This window comes from Carcharodon carcharias, chromosome 2, assembly GCF_017639515.1.
Source record: "Carcharodon carcharias isolate sCarCar2 chromosome 2, sCarCar2.pri, whole genome shotgun sequence".
NCBI lineage: Eukaryota > Metazoa > Chordata > Chondrichthyes > Lamniformes > Lamnidae > Carcharodon > Carcharodon carcharias.
In genome coordinates this window covers 161,915,823-161,934,206 of record NC_054468.1, presented here as the reverse complement: position 1 = coordinate 161,934,206, position 18,384 = coordinate 161,915,823, and the positions used below count along the sequence as shown (strand labels likewise).

The window sequence follows — 18,384 nt, the reverse complement described above, 5'->3', positions numbered from 1 at the left end:
CCAAACTCCAAGAACTCTCTTCTATCACTTGGTTAAGGATCTTGCTACTTGCAATATATTTCCTTTCACCTAGCCTCTACTTCCCATATAATTTACATCATAGTTAAGGAGTTATTCACCAGAATGGGTCACACCAAGTTTCAAGTTTTCCAGAGAACAAGTGAAAATGGATTGGGAAATTGTCTGTAATGCTGATTCCATGCTCTAACACTGGTCGGGAAATCACAGGCCTTAGTTTATCCATTTAAATTAAGAGATGGAAAATTAATTTGGCTCTGCAATTTCTAAACCAGTGTTTCCTGCAAAGCCCTATTCTTCGACGGGCCACCAGATCAGCCCTCAAATTTCAAGGTTATGCTCACCTTTAACTTAATGTTGAGCAATGGAAATTTACTAGACTGATCATTTGGTAAAAGATCTGAAGATAGTTCTGGCATGTTTAAGAATTGAATAGAAAAAAAAAACACTTTAGGGGCAATGTCATCTATATTCTAAACATTGAACATCACAACATCAACTGCATATCAGAATGCTCCATTTTGTCCTATACAACTGCACTAGCAAGGATCATTCAAGCACGATGCAAGCTGTTACTTTTTAATTGCCCTACATTTCAGTTGCAGCTCCCAGGCATTGGAAACAGAAATTATGGTCCAACATTGCGAGCCTATTCACTAATGCATCGCTCAAGGAAGCCATCAGCATTTGTGCTGCGTCAGGACAACTTAGATGCACCACCATTTTCTGATTTTACATTCATTGAACTTATGAATTTAGAAAGTCGTGCAGCTGAATTCAGCTTTAATAACACCATGTCTGTTACTCACAATAAGAGGTTGCGGTGGAAGAATTAATCCAGGCTGGTCCTTTGGTTCAGGCTGGTTTATTTTCAAGACAATTCCTCAGTGCTACTGACTTCCAAGTAGCTTCCACACAAAGTGTTCCAGCTGTATCTTTTTATTTTATTTAGATGGGATAACCAATGCCCATCACCTGTTTAACTAGCAATTGTTTTTATCAAGGTGATTGCCATAATTAACAGATTCCCCTCTTTTCTTTTTAAATTAAAACTAAAAAAACTTAAGAATTTTTTTTAAACAAACAGAAGGAAATAATGTCACGAATTTCCACATCTATAATTCCGGAATTTATTTTACCACATATATAAGCAATTATATTAAAAAAAATTATTATTGCATCATTATAAGATGCCCCTCTTCCAACATAGTTAATAATTTCTTACAGCAGGCACTTCTTTTTGTAAATCAATCTGAAAGCTGGTGACTTATGCCAACCTATTTTATCTTAGAGATCTCTTTTCTCTAACATCTGTTTTATGCTGGCTAGGTCTACTTGTAGCCTTTTCTCTGTGACACTTTTTGTGGAATGAACGTTATCCCATGAGACCGGTTATCAAACTAACATTCTATGGGCAAACTTTTCCCACATTGCCCCTTATATAATATTTCTGTCAGTATTTGGATAAGTAAACCCCCAAATCGAATGCTTCTACCTAGGCCAATGTTTCAGCAGCTAAGGTGCTTTTTACTCCCCTTTTATTTTCTTGGCCTCCCAAGTCAGTGGGCAACATTTATCATTCTTTCCCACCAAAAATATGATGAACCCTGCTGTGCTAGAGTTCCCATCTGGAAAATGGCATGTGAAGCATCACTAAAAATGACCAACCTCATCTTCTGGTTCACCCAAGGCTGGAAACTTGAGCACAGATCTCTCAGAATTTAATTTTTTTTTTTTTTAAGTGTTTTATTTGCTCTCAGAACGTACTCAACTGTAGCACGTTTCATCATGGTACTCAGCTCCAACACATCATAACTAGTGTGAGGCCTAGTCTGAGTGCAGAACCAATTCAACTGCCCAATCAAACTTCTCAACTGTTACATTTCTTCTTTGATAGCAGGATCCTCTTTTTGTGAGGACCTACCATGAGTTATTGGGATATGGTTAACATTTTCTACATAAAATTGTTGATTCAATGTGACTCCTAGTTTGCTCTGCTTAACGTCTAAACCTACGTATTTAAAGGTCCCTGAAGCCTGATTTCCGACCTGGAACTCCTTCCTTATCTTCGATTACCCATTGTTCAAATTCTACAGAACCTCCCTACAGGAAATCATGAACACGCTTGATAAAGATTCCAGCTGGTTTCTCCTTATTGTACCAGTAGAACATCGTGGGGTCTGCCTTTAACTGACTGCAACTTGTTTTCAACAAGACAGACCTCACGGAAAAATACCATACTCTTGACACATCATTCAACCCATAAACACACTTGTTCAATTTCCATAGCTTTCTTTCTACATCCCCGGCTTCCTCAGATGGTTTCAAAAAACCGTCCCTTTGAAACTTCTCCCACTGTAAAAACGCAGTCTTTATATTAATCGATTCGCACTCCCAGGAATAGGATGCCAAAATAGCTAAAAAAAAATCTTCAAACTCACTCTCCTCATAGTAGGCGAGTCCATTCTGACATCCTGATCTTCTAGTCTCCCTTCAAAGCCTCAGGCTACTAATCTCACTTTGGCCTTATATGTGCCACCTAGGAGTACCTTTTCTGTACAGATCCATCTGAGTTAAAGCTGGCTGTCTGCGGTCAGGTATTTCAGAATATACCCCAAATTCTTTCCAACTTTCTCTTTTCATTTGGCTTCCTTTATGAGCTTATTTTCCAATTTATTAGCAGCTACTAAAATCTCTTGGTCATAAGGGCTTCTACTTCTGAGATTGCTAGCTTGCTCTTTAGTCCTTCTTGTTAAGCTACGACCTCTACTCGCATTCCTCTGCCTTTCTGGACTACTACTGTATGATCATTCTCCCATGCGAACAGAGCACTGTTCGATAGTCCATGATTTATTTCTGGGGTCATGACCACTTTCTGATCCACTGTCAGAACTCACTGCACTTTCTGGGTTTCCACATCTTTACCTCAGTTTGCCAATTGATAGGTCTTGTCTCCTGTCCTTCATCCTGCACATTTAGCCAATGTTTGTATTTACCAGTGGCCTTTCCTGCTCTCCCTATGATGGTGGCATCCCTCCACACACTGGTCCCTTCTAGCAAGTGTGTTATCTTTGTTCCTACTTTGGGTAGTTGTCCTTCTGGATGAATACGTTGTCCTGTGCCTCAGTATTACTATGTTCATAGTCAGTCAACCCTGTATCTGCTGTCGTCTGCTCCTCATAACTTCTCAGTGTATGTGAAGTGCATGGTGCCTCCTCACGTTCTATTTTCTGTTAAGAACCTGTAAGGGTATAGTCAGTACTAATTAACCATGAATAAAGGAACCTTAACAGTTTGATTGCCGTGTTGCACAATTACTACTTTCCCATCACTCCCTATTACCTTGCCAGGTCCTTTCCACTCTTTGACCTTCCTTTCTATAAAATACCATGTCTCCTTGTCTAAACTGTATTCCTGATGGTCTTATGCAGTGCCGGAGGGCCCACTGAATTTTCTCCAAAACCTCAGCTTTAATGAAAGCTTTTCTGCCTGCATGCAAAGCGTTCAGATGAGCAGAAAAGGTGGAGCTAATGTTAGTCCCTTCTAGAGCAGGGGGAGCATCTGACAACACTGCAGGTAACTTTGGATTTCTTCCGTACACAAACTGGTAGGGACCGTACCCTCCAACCATTTGCAGAGTGTTCTTTGCATGTACCACCCATTCTAGCGCCATTTGCAATTTACAATCTGGTTGATCAGCTAATATTTTACATGTCATCTATTATCGGATGGTTTCTTTCACAAAGACCATTTCTAAATGGGCTCTCAGCTGCAGTGTGCAGGACGATGATGTTTAAATTTTCGCACATCTCAAAATTCCTCATTGGTGAATTCCACACCATTATCTGTGAGGAACTTCGTTGGTGTTCCTAATTTTGTTCCTATCCATTTCTCTATGACCTTATCAACAATGGTCCTTTTGTTTTTACTATGTATCACAGTAGATAGGCTAAATTTGGTTGCCATATCTATGAAGTGTAGTAAAAAAAATAGCCCTATCCGTGTCCCAAAGTTTCAAGCCCATTGCCGCTGCTTCGTTAAACTCCCTGGCTAGTGGCAACCTCACAACAGGACGCAGTGGTGTTTTGCAATATTTAAGGCAAATTTATTCAATAACGAGCCTTCTTCATTGCAGATCAACTCAATAGCAGTATCTCACTAGGAGCCACATCAGTACTGATAATAAGTTAGCAGGGATCAATCTGTTTGATATGATAAAGGATAATCATATCCTTTATCGACCACTCTCGCATCTTGAAGCAGAGTCTTCAGTTTCTGTGGCGCCAGATGTGCAAACTGTCTATGTAATTTCCAAATGATCTTCTTTTTGTCCACCAAACTTATTCTCAGCAGTTAACAAAACCTTATGAATTTTTTGATGAGATATCTCTGGCTTCCTTAGGGGCAAGCAGTAATGGCCTGACCAAGTCAAATGTAGATCCACATTTTTTCCAAACACGACTGCTCTATCATTCTTCATATCTAGCGTCATCTGAGCCTTCATCTCAGATCAACTCAACAATAGCGGTATCTCGCTAGGAACCACATCAGTACTGATAAACTGATTGATCCCTGCTATCTTACAAGGGAGGACCACCCGTTTAGAGGGTGTTAATGTATTGTCATCTCCGAACCTGAAGCAGGTGGAGCTTTCATACTTCTTGACCTTCCACCGGTCTGCCTCATTGAGAGACTCCAGATAGCAGTCAAGCCAGTCCATGCCGCACACTGTAGAAGTGCAACCACTGTCCAGAACTGCACAGTTGAAGAAATCTACCATCAAGATGCTCATCACCGGATTCAAACTCTCAGTGATCAATACAATTCCATCGTGGCAGTCACCATCATCATTTTTAGTTTCAGATGAATCAGTCTCTTGGGTCACTTCAAAAACACGATTCCTTCACTGTGGGCAGTTCATCACATAATGATACTGGGAATCACACCGAAAATTCCCTGTGCATGTTATGGGTTTAAACGCCTACGGTCACCGTCCCAGACACGCTTCTTGTCCCGTCTCTCAAATTGGCTGGGGTTCCGACCATTTTCAGACCTCTTGTCATTAACCCCATCTTTGTATTGGAATGTTTGTCTAATATTTGGTAGACCTCGAAATTCAGCCACCATTGAATCCACTATCCATTGTTTCACAGCATAGTTGTTCACATTTGCTAAGAAAGTGGCAGGGAACGACTCTTACCCCAGAAATTTTTTCAGGGCAGCTGCTATTTGATATAGGAGATGTACTAACAGGTTCAATTCCAGGGGAGAGAACTAAAAGACTATTAACGTGAGAAATGTGAGCACAGTCCAGTAACTTAATTGCTAATAATGATTCCGGAATTTCAAGTTTTGTAGTCTCCTGTACCGTTTATCAAAATCCATGAAATGTTCTTCCATGGATTGATCATCTGATTTCCTAAACCTATCAAAAGATCGTCCAAGTTTCATACATTTCCAATAACTCATCCTTTTTGTAAAACTTATCCAAAAATTGTAACAGAAGGTTTAATCTCTCTTCATGATCCAAATCATCCACTTTCCATTCTGAAAATACCTTACTCCTTATCTTACTTTTGGCTGGTAATGATAACGCCAAAGCCATACCTTGCTTCTTCCAGGGTATAGCAGTAACCCAGGTCCACATTTCAACTTCAGTCTTCCATTGCTGATAAGGTTCAGAGTCATAAAAAAATTGGTGGATAGTCAAAGGTTGCAATTTTGCACCGTCCTTCTGCCATTTCGTAACTTAAATTGTCAGCAACAGTACACTTCTTTTCCCTCAGAGGATTGGGACAGAATCTTCATATAAAGCAATCAATCAGCAAAGCTTAAAGTTCATCCTCTGCTACCATCTTACTCGCAATAAGAGGTTGTGGTGGAAGAATTAATCCAGGCTGGTCTTTTGGTTCAAGCTGGTTTATTTTCAAGACACCTCCTCAGTACCACTGACTTCCAAGTAGCTTCCACACGAAGTGTTCCAGCTGTATCTTTTTATTTTATTTAGATGGGATAATCAATGCCCAACACCTATTTAACTAGCAATTGGTTTTAACAAGGTGATTGCCATATTAACAATGTCTGCCCAAATGATTGTCTTAATATGGGATCCCCTCTAAGCCCAACTCTTGCTAACATTTTCTTTGGTTTCCATGAGAAATTAATTCTCAATGGATGGCCCCTAGCCTCCTACCCCTTGCATATTTCCGATACGTAGATGATACATTTGCTATTTTGAAGCTGTAATTGCATGTAAGAATTTCCTTACACACATTAATGCACTTCATCCTGTTCGCAATTTACCTTTGAAATGGAGCAGTCTGATGAGCTCCCTTTCTTGTACCTGCTAGTTCATGGGTTCTGAACTACTGTCTACTGCAAGCCTATTCACTGGTCAATATATGCGTTGGGATCCCTACATTTCCACTTGCTTTAAAATTGCACTTATTGGCAATCTCATAAATAAGGCCCAAGCCACTTGTGCATCATGCAAGCTTGCAGCTGAAATAGGATGCATCAAAGCTATCCTGCAGGATGATGGCTACTCTGATAAGGTCATTGCTCGCTGTGTATCACGCAACCTGAAAAGTGCCCCAGAAGACTAAGATGTCTCAAAAATTTGAGCAACAGGTGAAGCTAGTCATTTCACGCTGCTACTCTACAGTACCAACACAAATGGTATTTTCCACTAACAGGATGCTGCAGTCAAGCCAACAAAGGTGATCTGCCTAACACACCAATATATGAAATCTATTTCGGCTGCAATGCCAGGTATGTAGGCAATATTTCCCAATGACTGCTGAATCATATCAAACAGCACGGGCAGAATTTTCTGGCTGACGTGCAGGTGGTGGAGCCCGCATGTCAGCAATTAAAATGTCGCGCGTTGACTTCATGCGAGTGTCCTGACGTCAGCGCGCGGCATCGCGATATTTCGGTCGGTGGGCGCGCACAGCAGCGGGATGTGCGCCTGCCATTAATAAAAGGCCTTGTTAAGGTCCTTAATTTACCAATTGTTGAGGATTTTGAGGGACCCATGCAAACTTCAGGTCCACTGGAGGCAGCTCCTCTGAGGAGGAAGGGAGGGATAGAATAAGGAGGAAGTCAGGACTGGACAATCAGCCTCCAAGGGAGCCACCTTTGGGAGGCAAGGCTCAGGCACAAGGACACCCCATGCCAGCAGCTCTGAAGCTCACAGTTGGCCTCCACTTCTATGCCTCTGGCTCCTTCCAGTGCTTGGTGGGTGATCTTTGCGGTGTCTCCCAATCAGCTGTCCACACTTGTGTCAAGCAGGTTACAGATGCTCTGTTCAGACGGGTATCCACCTTCATCCACTTCCGCTGTGACCAGGCAAGTCAGACACAGCGAGCCAGATGCTTCACGGCCATTGCTGGGTTCCCCCATGTCCAGGGTGCTATAGAATGTACACATGTGGCCATCAAGGCACCAGCAGGTGAGCCCGGTGCCTTCATCAACAGGAAAGGCTTCCACTCCATGAACATGCAGATAGTGTGTGACACAGGATGCTGATTCTACAAGTCTGTGCAAGGTACCCAGGCAGCTCCCACGACACCTACATCCTCAGACACTCCCAGGTGCCAGGCTCTTCAGTGCTCCGGCTTGGCTAGATGGTTGGCTGCTGGGTGACAAGGGCTATTGTCTGCCAAGGTGGCTCATGACGCCTCTCCACCATCCAAGAACAGAAGCTGAGCAGTGGTACAATAGGAGCCAGGACACCACAAGGGCTGTGGTGGATAGAGCCATCGGTCTTGTCAAGAAGCACTTCCGTTTCCTGGACAGCTCAGGGGGCACACTCCAGTACCACCCAGATCACGTCTCTCTGATAGTGGTAGCATGCTGCGCCCTGCACAATCTTGCGCTGGAAAGAGGGGGATGCAGTTGACGATGGAGACCTTGACTCCCTGGATGAGCCTGCACATGATGAATCCAGCAGTGCCTCAGAGGATGAGGAAGCACAGGGCGATGATAAGGGCCAGCACGCTGACCCACTGCTACACCAAGGAGCAATTTAATCCAAAGAACCTTCAGCTAGCTCCGCACACATGGATCAGCAGGACCTGCATTGCCTGGCGCTTCCACACATGGCACTTAGGTGCTACGTCTTCCACCTTATCAGCTGCAACTAAGCGCTTAGTACAGAAAGATCAATGTCCACTCAAACACTCATGATATGTCTGTGGAAAAGAAAAATGCAGCACAAAGGAAACAACCTCAGTCATGGTCAGAAAAGTGGACTTTATTATGTCCAAAATATAACAGAAACGTCTCCGTTGCAAACATAAGAATTTTGTTCCCTATTCTAAGGCCAACACAAAATCACCAGTGACATACCTGTTGAGTGCTTAACGTGCCTTATGCTTTCATTTGCGGGTGTTACGTCTAGGTGTTGCCCCATCGCTCGGAGTGGCTTGTGAGACAGCCTGCTGACTCTGCTGTCCTATTGGCCTAGATGACCTTGGCGGGCATCCTCTGGCCCGTGTAGCCTGTGATGGCACCGCCTGGGAGGGAGTGGCCGGTTCCAGAACTGGTACCTCCCCAGTTGTCACAGGCTCAATGGAAGCAACGTTAACTGGCAGAGGAGCGGAGGAGCTTCTGCCCTCATCCGGAGCACCCTGACAGGAGCTCGCAGCGACGACAGGCAGCTGCTGCATCGACGTGAGGTCCCATTGGACCTCCCTGCTCACTGCAGATGCATGGGCACTGAGTGCCGATGCTTGGTGTCCACAACATCTCCCACATTGGGAATGATCACCAGTGGCCAGTACCGCTGTGAGGGCTTGCAGGTCAGCGCGTAACTCAATCAGAAGATTTCCCATCCGATCAACCCCCCTCTCCATGAGAGTCGCCAATCTCTCAGCGGAGGAAGCCTGAAGCTCTGCCCTGAGGTTCATGGCTTCACGTGCACTCTGCCTGGACTCCTCCATTGCAGAAACCAACTGAAGCATACCCTCATGCAACCCTGCCAGATGCAAACGCACTTCCTGCCGCCTTTCCTGCAGCTGCTGCATTGGTGACAACTCCAGAGTCATGTCATCAGTGCCGGACTCAGCATGTGCCTCGTCCCCTGCAGCCCTCCAGCTGTAGGCGCCATCGGCACTCTCTGCCCCTACCATCTCCTCCAGCGATTGTGAAGTGCCCTCTCCACTGTGACCCGGGACACTAGCCAATGGTAAAATCCCCACCGATGTGTGTGTGTCTGCACTGGTGCCTGGCTGGCTGAAATGATGCGCCGCAAGTTGCACTTGTTGGGCCTCAGGTGTGGAGGGGGGGCTGCGGTGTCTCTGGGCGCGGCCATGTGGTGGTGATGCTGAAATTAACAACAAGGACAGTGCATCAGTTAGCATTCAGTCAGTTAAAGTTTTCATCCCTTTCCCTCCCAGCCTCATAAGTCGCTCACCCTTCAAGACCCTAAGGAGACGAACATTGGTGGGGCGGAAAAGAGTCAAGAGAAGGCCCAACCATTAAACGTACATGCAGACAGGCTGGTCAGATGGCCTCAGGAATGCCACATGGCATGTTATGAACCATAAGAATGGGGAGAGTGCAGAGGTACCTGACCTGGATGCATTCTGGCCTGGATAGTTGCGGGGCTGAGGAAACATCACAAACACTTGCAACATTTGCCGTGGATCACAGGAGATTGAGAGGTCACATTATTGACCTTCATGCCGTTAGGAGGGGCATAGACTGGGTGGGCAGAAGGGAACATTTCCCCTTGGTGCAGGGATGAGTAACGTGGTGGTATTTATCTAAGTTGAGTACCATGAGGTTCACAGCTGAGGTGCTGAGGACCTTCTGGACAGAGTAATGTGGGGCGCACTGGCTGAAAGGGTGCTGGAGGTCCCAAACCCCCTAAGATGAAATAACTCTTTGGCTGTGCAGCAGCGATGCCATCACATGTTAGGCCATGGGGATAGTGGTCACAAATGAGATAAGTGACTTTGGAAGGTGATGGAGACGCGAATCCTCAAGGGGATGAGGGACCTTTGTGTATGACGCAGACGTCAGAATGTCTCGGTCTGTGAATGATCATTGTTTCAGCATTAACAATTGCAGCAACCATCAGTGGTTTGGATGGTGGGCACACAGAGTGGATGGGACTGTGGACCTCAAATACCTGCCTGCTGGACCCCAGCCTCACCGCCCCCGGCCGCCCTGGCCTCCTGCCTCCAGCCTCCTGCCCAGCTCCATGGCCTGCTCCTCAAATGTTGTGAGGCACTGGAGCAGGGCGTGCCCCACCTCCAATCCTCTGGCACTCCCGGGCATTGTGGTTACTTTTTACCTGCAGAACAGAGAAGAGGGTTTGTTGGGACTGATCGCTCATGTACTCTACACGCACACGCTGCACCCCAACCACAGAGGCCCATCTGAGGCCTCCAGCAGCTCCTGTCCACACTACCAGTGATCAGTCCCCATAAGATAGTACAGCTGCTCCCAATCCCCTCCCCCAATGGCCACCTTGGACATATTCGGTGTCCATCACTTTGAATGGCACACGGGTCTTAGCACCCAGGGCAAGGAGGTGCAACTAGGCCAGCAGATGGCACTTGGCCACAACACATTAAGGCACCCCCTGCACCATCTCATCGCCATCAATCTGACATTTGTTGGAGTTCTAAGTATGTGTCTAGCGGCCTCCCCTGCAGTTTGCCCCAGACTACTCAAATGCCATAAACACCAACATATGGTGTGGGGAGAACCCATTTTCTCCTCAACCACTAAGGCTGATGTAAGCATGGTCACTATCTGTTTGCCCACCCAGCATGCACCAGGTGCCCTATGCAGTAACGACAGCAAGACACGGTGGGGTGGGCTCAAAGGCTAAGCCTGCCTTCTGGGTCAAAAGGCCAAGGCCGACATGGTACTCACCCTTCCAGAGCACAACAACTCATTGAATCTTTGGCAGCACTGAGTGCCTGTGCGCCGCACATCATCATGAGCACTCACAGCGTCACCAACCTCCTCCCACGCCTGACTGGTGACAAGGGGGGCCCTCCTCCTCCCATCCTCCGGATACAACACATGCTGACGGCTGTAAACCTCTTGGAGGAGGCCAGCAAGGCATGCATCGGAGAATCGAGGGACACAGTGGCCCCCTGCTGGCCTCTCCTGCGGCCTGCGCCCCCCCTCCTCCTGCTCATGCTGTTGTCCACTCGCACCTCCCTCCCTCACTCCACAAGTGGCCATGGTGCACTGCCTCAAGCAGGCTGCCTGACCACTCTTTATACAGGCTGTCGGTTCCCCATTTGAACCGGCGGTCTGAAACCGTCCGCCCCGCGACTATTTTCCTGTTCTCCACGGGAGTTGCTAACCCGCTAGGCGGGCCTTAATTGACCGGCCCGCGGAAAATGGTGGTGCGGCCTGTTTCGGCGGCAGCAACCGGCTGCCCGCCCACCGCCGAGTTGGTTGGACCCACCCGTCAAATGGAAAATTCTGTTCCACATCCTTTCAACTATTCATAATAGGCAGAGTACTGACTGTACTCAACCAGCCCATGCCTGTGAAACTCAGAACATAATGTCTAATGTTAAATGTGTTTCCACAATTAGACAGCACATGCTGAATGCTGTGAGTTTGCTAAGAATTATACTAACAACCAATTTAAGATTATCAGTCGGGCTCACAATGTGGCCCACTTATACCAGCTAGAAGCTACATACACTCATATGCAGGGACCTGCCCTCTGCACACAAAAGGAATATGTCAAGGCATTGCATCTTTTATAAAATAAACAAAAGCCTGGGGGGGAGCAGTAGCAATCTGCTGCATTCGCTATGGCAACAGATCGACCAATCAGAGTTGATTGCCAACCAATCAGCACCCTTTCTCATGCAGTATAAATTGTTGCTCCCTTTGAAATTTGGCATTCTTGGGTCCATCCTGACGAGTGCAATTTGAACAGCTTTAGCAGCATGACTCTTTTTATAGCAATACTAATGTTGTTTAATACTCTTCACAGTGCTTTGCTAGATCAGCAGTATAGCTTAAAAGGCTTATTCATTTCCATTCAGAAGTTTAATAAACATCTTTTGTTAAACATACTTGATTCAATTTGCATTAATCGACTGCTGCTTAAAGTTGTGATTGCATTAGTCACACACATTGTTCTGGCTCTCTCTGGCATCAAAACTGCACCACCATCTTTGGAGTAGCTAATGGTTACTTAAAGGTGCAGGTGAGACAAATATACTGTAAGCACTGCTTTGGAACTATATAAGATAACAGCACTGAATTATATTGTTGGCTGTGAATGCTGAGGATGATAGTAACAGATCATTTCCATGCAGTATACACAATTAGGGTACCTAACCTGCTAGCAGTATACATCAAATGGATTTCCCTCATAAGTGTTCAATTTTGTTGGGGGCAGATTTTCCCCTTGGCAGGACAGAAGCACTTAATCACAAATTTTGGCACTTTTAAGCTGCTCATGATTTTGCAGATCAGAAAAATATGCCCCAGTAATTTCCCCCCCCCTCCAGTCCAATTGTTCTACAAGGCCAGATTAACAAGTACTGTAGATGTCTACCTGTTCCTGGCAGGCCTTCCTTGTTTTCATTTTCCGATCCTCTTCATCCTCATTCAATGGAGTGAGTTTTCTATGCTTGCCTGGCTCTCCAGTCTTTTGCTGCCTGTTCTTTTGACCTCTGTCACACTGCAAAAAACATAGAACACCCAACGTTAAACTGAACAGGAAGTAAGCGGTTTGCTAAAAGAATGTTCAGTACATGTTTTCAAATAAAAAGGGCATATTTATAGGCTAGAGTCTAATATATGGCGACAACAAAATGTTATCATCTATCATCAGGCTGAACAGGTTGGGCCTATACCAATTGGAGTTTAGAAGAATGAATGGTGATCTTATTGAAACATATAAGATCCAGGGGGGACTTGCCAAGGTGGATGCTGAGAGATGTTTCCCCTTGTGGGGAGTCGAGAACAGGGTGATACATTTTTAAAATTAGGGGTTTCCAATTTAAGACTGAGATGAGTAGAATTTTCTTTCTCTCAGAGGGTCATTAGTCTGTAGAATTCTCTACCCCAGGGAACATGGGAGGCTGAGTCATTGAATATATTCAAGGTTGAATTAGTTAGATTTTTGATCAACAAGGGAGAGTCAAGGGTAATGGAGGAGTCAAGGGTTATGAGGGCAGTTAGGAAAGTGGAATTGAGCCCACAATCAGATCAACCTATCAAATGGTGGAGCAGGCTCGAGAGGTTGAATGGCCTACTCCTTCTCCTAATACATGTGATTTTGTGTTCTAGTATGATCATCATCCATTACAATAGGTACTATTCATTTTGGCTATGTACTTCAAAAAATCCTAACATTTTGATCTTAGTACAATATTCTTGTTACAAGTAGATTGCAAATGTTGTATTGATCATGATAAGTGATGTCAGCCTGGCTTTTTTTTAAGCAACCAGTGAAGCTACTTCTGCTACAGAAAAACTTGGGGCTCTTTACTGTTTCCTCTGAGTACATCATGCTAACAAATCTGATTGAATTTTTTGAACAAGTGACTAAAGTAGTAGACAGGGGTTGTATATGCATTTAATTATGTGGACTTCCAGAAGGCATTTGATAAACTCTCTCATAAAACACTGTTGGCTAAAGTTGAAGTACATGGAATTGAAGGCAAATTATTGATCTGGTTAGAAAATTAGCTGAGCAGAAGGAGACAGAGAGTATGGATATGGACCTGTACTCTAACTGGGAGGCTGAGACTAGTGGTGCCCTACAAGGATCTGTCTTGGGGCTTCTACTATTCACTGTATTCTTAAGTCGTGGATCGTGATGGGAGGAGTGCGCAGTTAATTCTAGCCCCACTTCTCCACAGGTCGCAACAATAGTTTAAATATATAATTCACCTACAAAACTGGGTGAGAGAGACTGAACCAGATCAGGCAGAGAGAGAGAGAGAGAGAGAGAGATTGACCCAGAGTGGGCAATGAGAGAGAGAGACTGATCCAGGGTGGGCACTAAGAGACAGAGAATGACCCAGAGCCGGCACTGAAAGAGAGAGAGAGACAGACTGACCCAGAATGGGCACTGACCAATTATTTAACTTTGACACTGCTATTCCCAGCATAAAAAGACTCTCACTAGGCTTATTTCAGTAAACACAAAAAATAATTGATTTGTTGTAAAACCAACTTATTCATTAAAACAAGTTTAAAAACTGGTTGACATACAAGTCCTAGTTTAGAAGTGTAATGATTTTCCCCTTTTTCAAAAAAAGATATTCGAAACCCATACACTTACACACAAACACAAAACAGGACAAATCAAACACAGCCCCTGCAGAGGCTGGAGTATGGGAATATTTCTTTTAAAAAAGGATAAAATTCGATCTCAATGATGTTGATCTAACAGAATTCTAGTAACAATAGATCTCAAAGTTCTTTCAGATGGATTTTTGGTGAAATTGTCCTTGATGACTCTTACTTATCACAACTTTGCGAACTTCCAAAAAAAAACAGATGAGCTATTCTGATGAGACATTTCTGATGAAAGTTTAACTTACTCTACAGCACATGTAACACAAAGGCAAGGCAGAGAGAGAGAAAGAGCTTTCTGCTTACAGCCTGCTTCTAAATCACACATCCTCTCTGACTGAGAGTCAAAGAATTAAATGTTCATAGAAAACTTCTCTCAGGTCAGGTGTTTTTAACCAATCAGCAAGAGTCTTTAACCCGGCAACAGCAATTCTTTGTTAAGTTAGATATATAAGCATCTCTTCCCTGTCCAGGTGTTCCTCACTGGACATCTCTGTTGACCCATGGTTTCTTGAAGAATGGTATATTCACAGCCTCAAATTAATCTTGTTATCTTTTAAAAATAACTCAGGAGGGAGAATGTCCAAAATTCAATGTCCTTCAAATTAGCTGATTGTATAAGAAGCCACATATCAAAAGATACAGAAATAGATGGCATCGAAAACAGGATAAATGGAAGTGTAAAATTACGAAGAAATATTAATAGATTAAGGAAATGGAAGAATCCATGGCAAATGGATTTTAATGTGAACAGATGTGAAGTCACCCATTTTGGACCAAAACTGGAGAGTAGAGGGTGCTTTCTAAATGGTGAAAAGTTAGAAACAGTGGAGGTTCAAAGGGACTTGGGGATTCAGATAATTAAAACATCATGAACATGTATGGGTATAATCAAAAAGACTAATGGAATGATGATTTTTAGAGGAATTTAGAGGAATAGATGACAAAGGGGTAGAAATCGTGCTTCAGCTATACAAAGCACTGGTTAGACCACACCTAGAGCACTGTGAGCAGCTCTGGGTATCACAGATTAGGAAGGATAAATTGGCCTTGGAGGGAGATTTACCAGAACAATACCTTGACTACAAGGAGAGTTTACAAAAACTCGGGGCAAAATTTTTAGCTCAGCTGGGGGGGCGTGCCCCTGACCTGCTCAAGTGTGAAATGATGCATGTTGACGTTGGCCGTGCCTACCGACGTCAGCGAACAGTCGGGTGATAGTTTGGTCGGTGGGCACGTGCCAACAATTAACTTAAATTGTGGCTAAGGCCACTAAACAATTAATTAACTTAAATTTTTCGCTGCCTGTCCAACCTTACATTGGGCGGGCAGGCAGAAAGGCCAAGTGGCTTTTGTGGTTTTTTGGAAACCTCATGTACGGGCGGGTGAGGTTTCCAAAAGCAAATAAAAATAAAAACTTTGCTCATGTGACAGAGTCACATGAGGGGAACATGTTTTATTACAATTTTCAAATCTTTATTTTTTTTAAAAAAACACTTCATCTCCCTGAGACAGCTCTGTGTCTCAGGGAGATTATGAAGCACGCACTTGTGCGCATGCGCGAAGCTCGCACTTGACCCCCTTGCCCTCCTCACCTGCCACCCGCACAGGCAGCGCTGAGCGCTGAGCGCTGCCAATCACATTTCACGCTTGGCAGCCTTAATTGGCCCAACAGCGTGAAATCATGGTCCAGCCCCGATCGCGGGCAGCGACTGGCTTCCACTCTGCCTCTGCCCACTCCCGCCGAGCCTGCCTGCCAAGGGCAAAATTCTTCCCTAAGGGATGTATTCTGTGAAATTTAGAAAATTAATGGGCTATTTGATTGAAGCTTTCAAGATATTAAGGGGAATACATACTATTTTTGGTGGTTGGAGGGTATTACGGAGGCATTAGAACCAGACTTTTCAGGAGTGAAATTAGGTAACACTTCTTCTACAAAGGGTGGTAGAAGTTTGGAACTCTCTTCCACAATTGACACAAGATCAATTACTAATTTCAAAATTTTGTTAGCCAATGATATTAAGGAATATAGGGCAGAGATGGGCATCAGGAGTTAGATTGCAAATCAACCATAATTGTTGTGCCTGGATGTTTACCGACACTTGTAACTAGTGTATTTCTAAATGGCATATAATCAAAAATCTGTGATGAGTAACTCACCTTCTGACTCCCCAAAGACTGTCCACCATCTACAAGGCATAAGTCAAGAGTGTGATGTAATACTTCCCACTTGACTGGCTGAGTGCAGCTCCAACATCATTCAAGAAGCTTGACACCAACCAAGACAAAGCAACTCGCTTGATTGGTATCCCATCCACAAATATTCACACCCTCCACCATCGACGCACAGTAGCAGTAATGTGTACCATCTACAAAATGCATTGCAGGAACTCAACAAGGCTCCTTAGACAGCACCTTCCAAACCCACGACCACCACCATCTAGAAGGACAAGGGCAGCAGACACATAGGAACGCCACAGCCTGCAAATTTCCCTCAAAACCACTCATCATCCTGACTTGGAAACATATCACCATTTGTTTATTGTTGCTTTATTAAGGGCAACCAGGGATGGGAAAAAATTGCTGGCCTAGCCAGTGACGCACTCATCCCATGAATGAATATAACAAAATAATAATAGGGGGATATTTGTGAAGCACACTGCTGTGTGGGCAGAGCTGGGTATATCCTCTCCTCTGAGGAACCATTGTCCTCACCAGAATCTAAGCGTGGAATTTTCTGTGCCCGCTGGGGTCAGGCGTGTTTAGCGGTGTGAGCGGATAATGTGGCAAGAAGGCCAAAAATTGGTTTCACAATGCCTTGAAACCAGTTTGCAATCATCCGCTCTGCCTGTCAGTGGCAGGCCGCATTTCCTGTCGTCAGACGTTGGGAACCTCATTGTAATACATCGCATATCATTATAAGCCCAACCCACCGGAATCAGCCCCCCATGCTGGATCATCCATTGCAAAACCATGTCTATGAGAATCCACCCAGCATGCCATGGATGTTCCTCCAGGATCCCGTTGCTATCGAGCTCCAGCATCTTCTGCTCCTTGGACGTCGGTGATGTGAGCAAGGCCTTGGTGGTAAGTCCCAACTTCTGCATGTCACATCTGAGCAGATTGGTGGGAAAACAAACTGGTGCAGAACACATCTTGACTCTGGTGGGGAGGCCAGGGGAGTGCGAAGGAGTTCCAAGAGGGGAAGGAATTCAAAGGGGGTAAGGAGTTACAAGAGTTGAAGGATTCTGGACAAGAGGATGACCAGGTAAACATGCAAGGGAGGGCTCTAGTGTGTCCATAGCTGCCTTCTGTGGAATGAACTGAGGGTGGGCGTGGTAGGGGGGAATGGTGAGAATGACCAAAGACAGAGTGAGGTGGTAGGGTGAGGGGGTGAGGGTGCGACAGTATCAGTACAAGGGATGGCGAGGGTAGGATGGGGCCTCGGAGGCAGACACGGACCCTGGGGATGGGAAGAGGAAGGTTAACTTGGATGGGGGTGAGATTTTCGGGAAGGAAGGGAACATGCATGTTCTCCTGGACATCCTGAAAGAAAAGGGTTGTGGCTGGTAGGTGAGAGTGGGGAGGTGGAAGGTGATGCCAGGGAGGTTGACAGTGATGGGAGAAAGGAAATGGGTGACTGGGGGAGGGAAAAAGACAAGGGACTTGAGGAACCATGTTAGATGCACTGTGCTGGCTAAATTGAAAGCTAAACTGAAAGAGAACCCCAGCAGGCAGCATTGAAAATGCTCAGGACAGTGAGATGAATGTGATGCAGGAAGGATCCACATACGTGGGAAATTGCTTGCAGGAGGCTCAGAAAGCCCCTGCCACATACACACTTCTCCCTCCAGAATCACTTGTGGTCTGGCTGCGTGCAGCTGAACTGCTGGGGGGCAGGGGGGAAGGCGGTGGGAATGCAGTGGGAGGATTCACGAAGCAGGTCAATGAAGCTGAAAGACACCATCACAAATTATTCAGTGAAAGTGAATACATTTTCCGATTGTAAAGTGACAAAATGTGTTCACCCATACAACCAACAGTGATCAGAATTTCTTAACTTTT

The 18,384-nt window shown here is 45.0% G+C and overlaps 1 protein-coding gene across 5 annotated transcripts in view; it reads right to left on the bottom strand.

The window, feature by feature from the left end:
• Positions 1 to 18,384, bottom strand: part of si:ch211-130h14.4 — a 201,878-nt gene that overhangs the window by 150,334 nt on the left and 33,160 nt on the right. For all 5 annotated transcript variants that reach the window (XM_041180101.1, XM_041180133.1, XM_041180115.1 and 2 more), the window contains exon 3: positions 12,569 to 12,694. In XM_041180101.1, the coding sequence (XP_041036035.1) occupies positions 12,569 to 12,694 (126 nt within the window). The remainder of the gene's footprint in view (positions 1 to 12,568; positions 12,695 to 18,384) is intronic.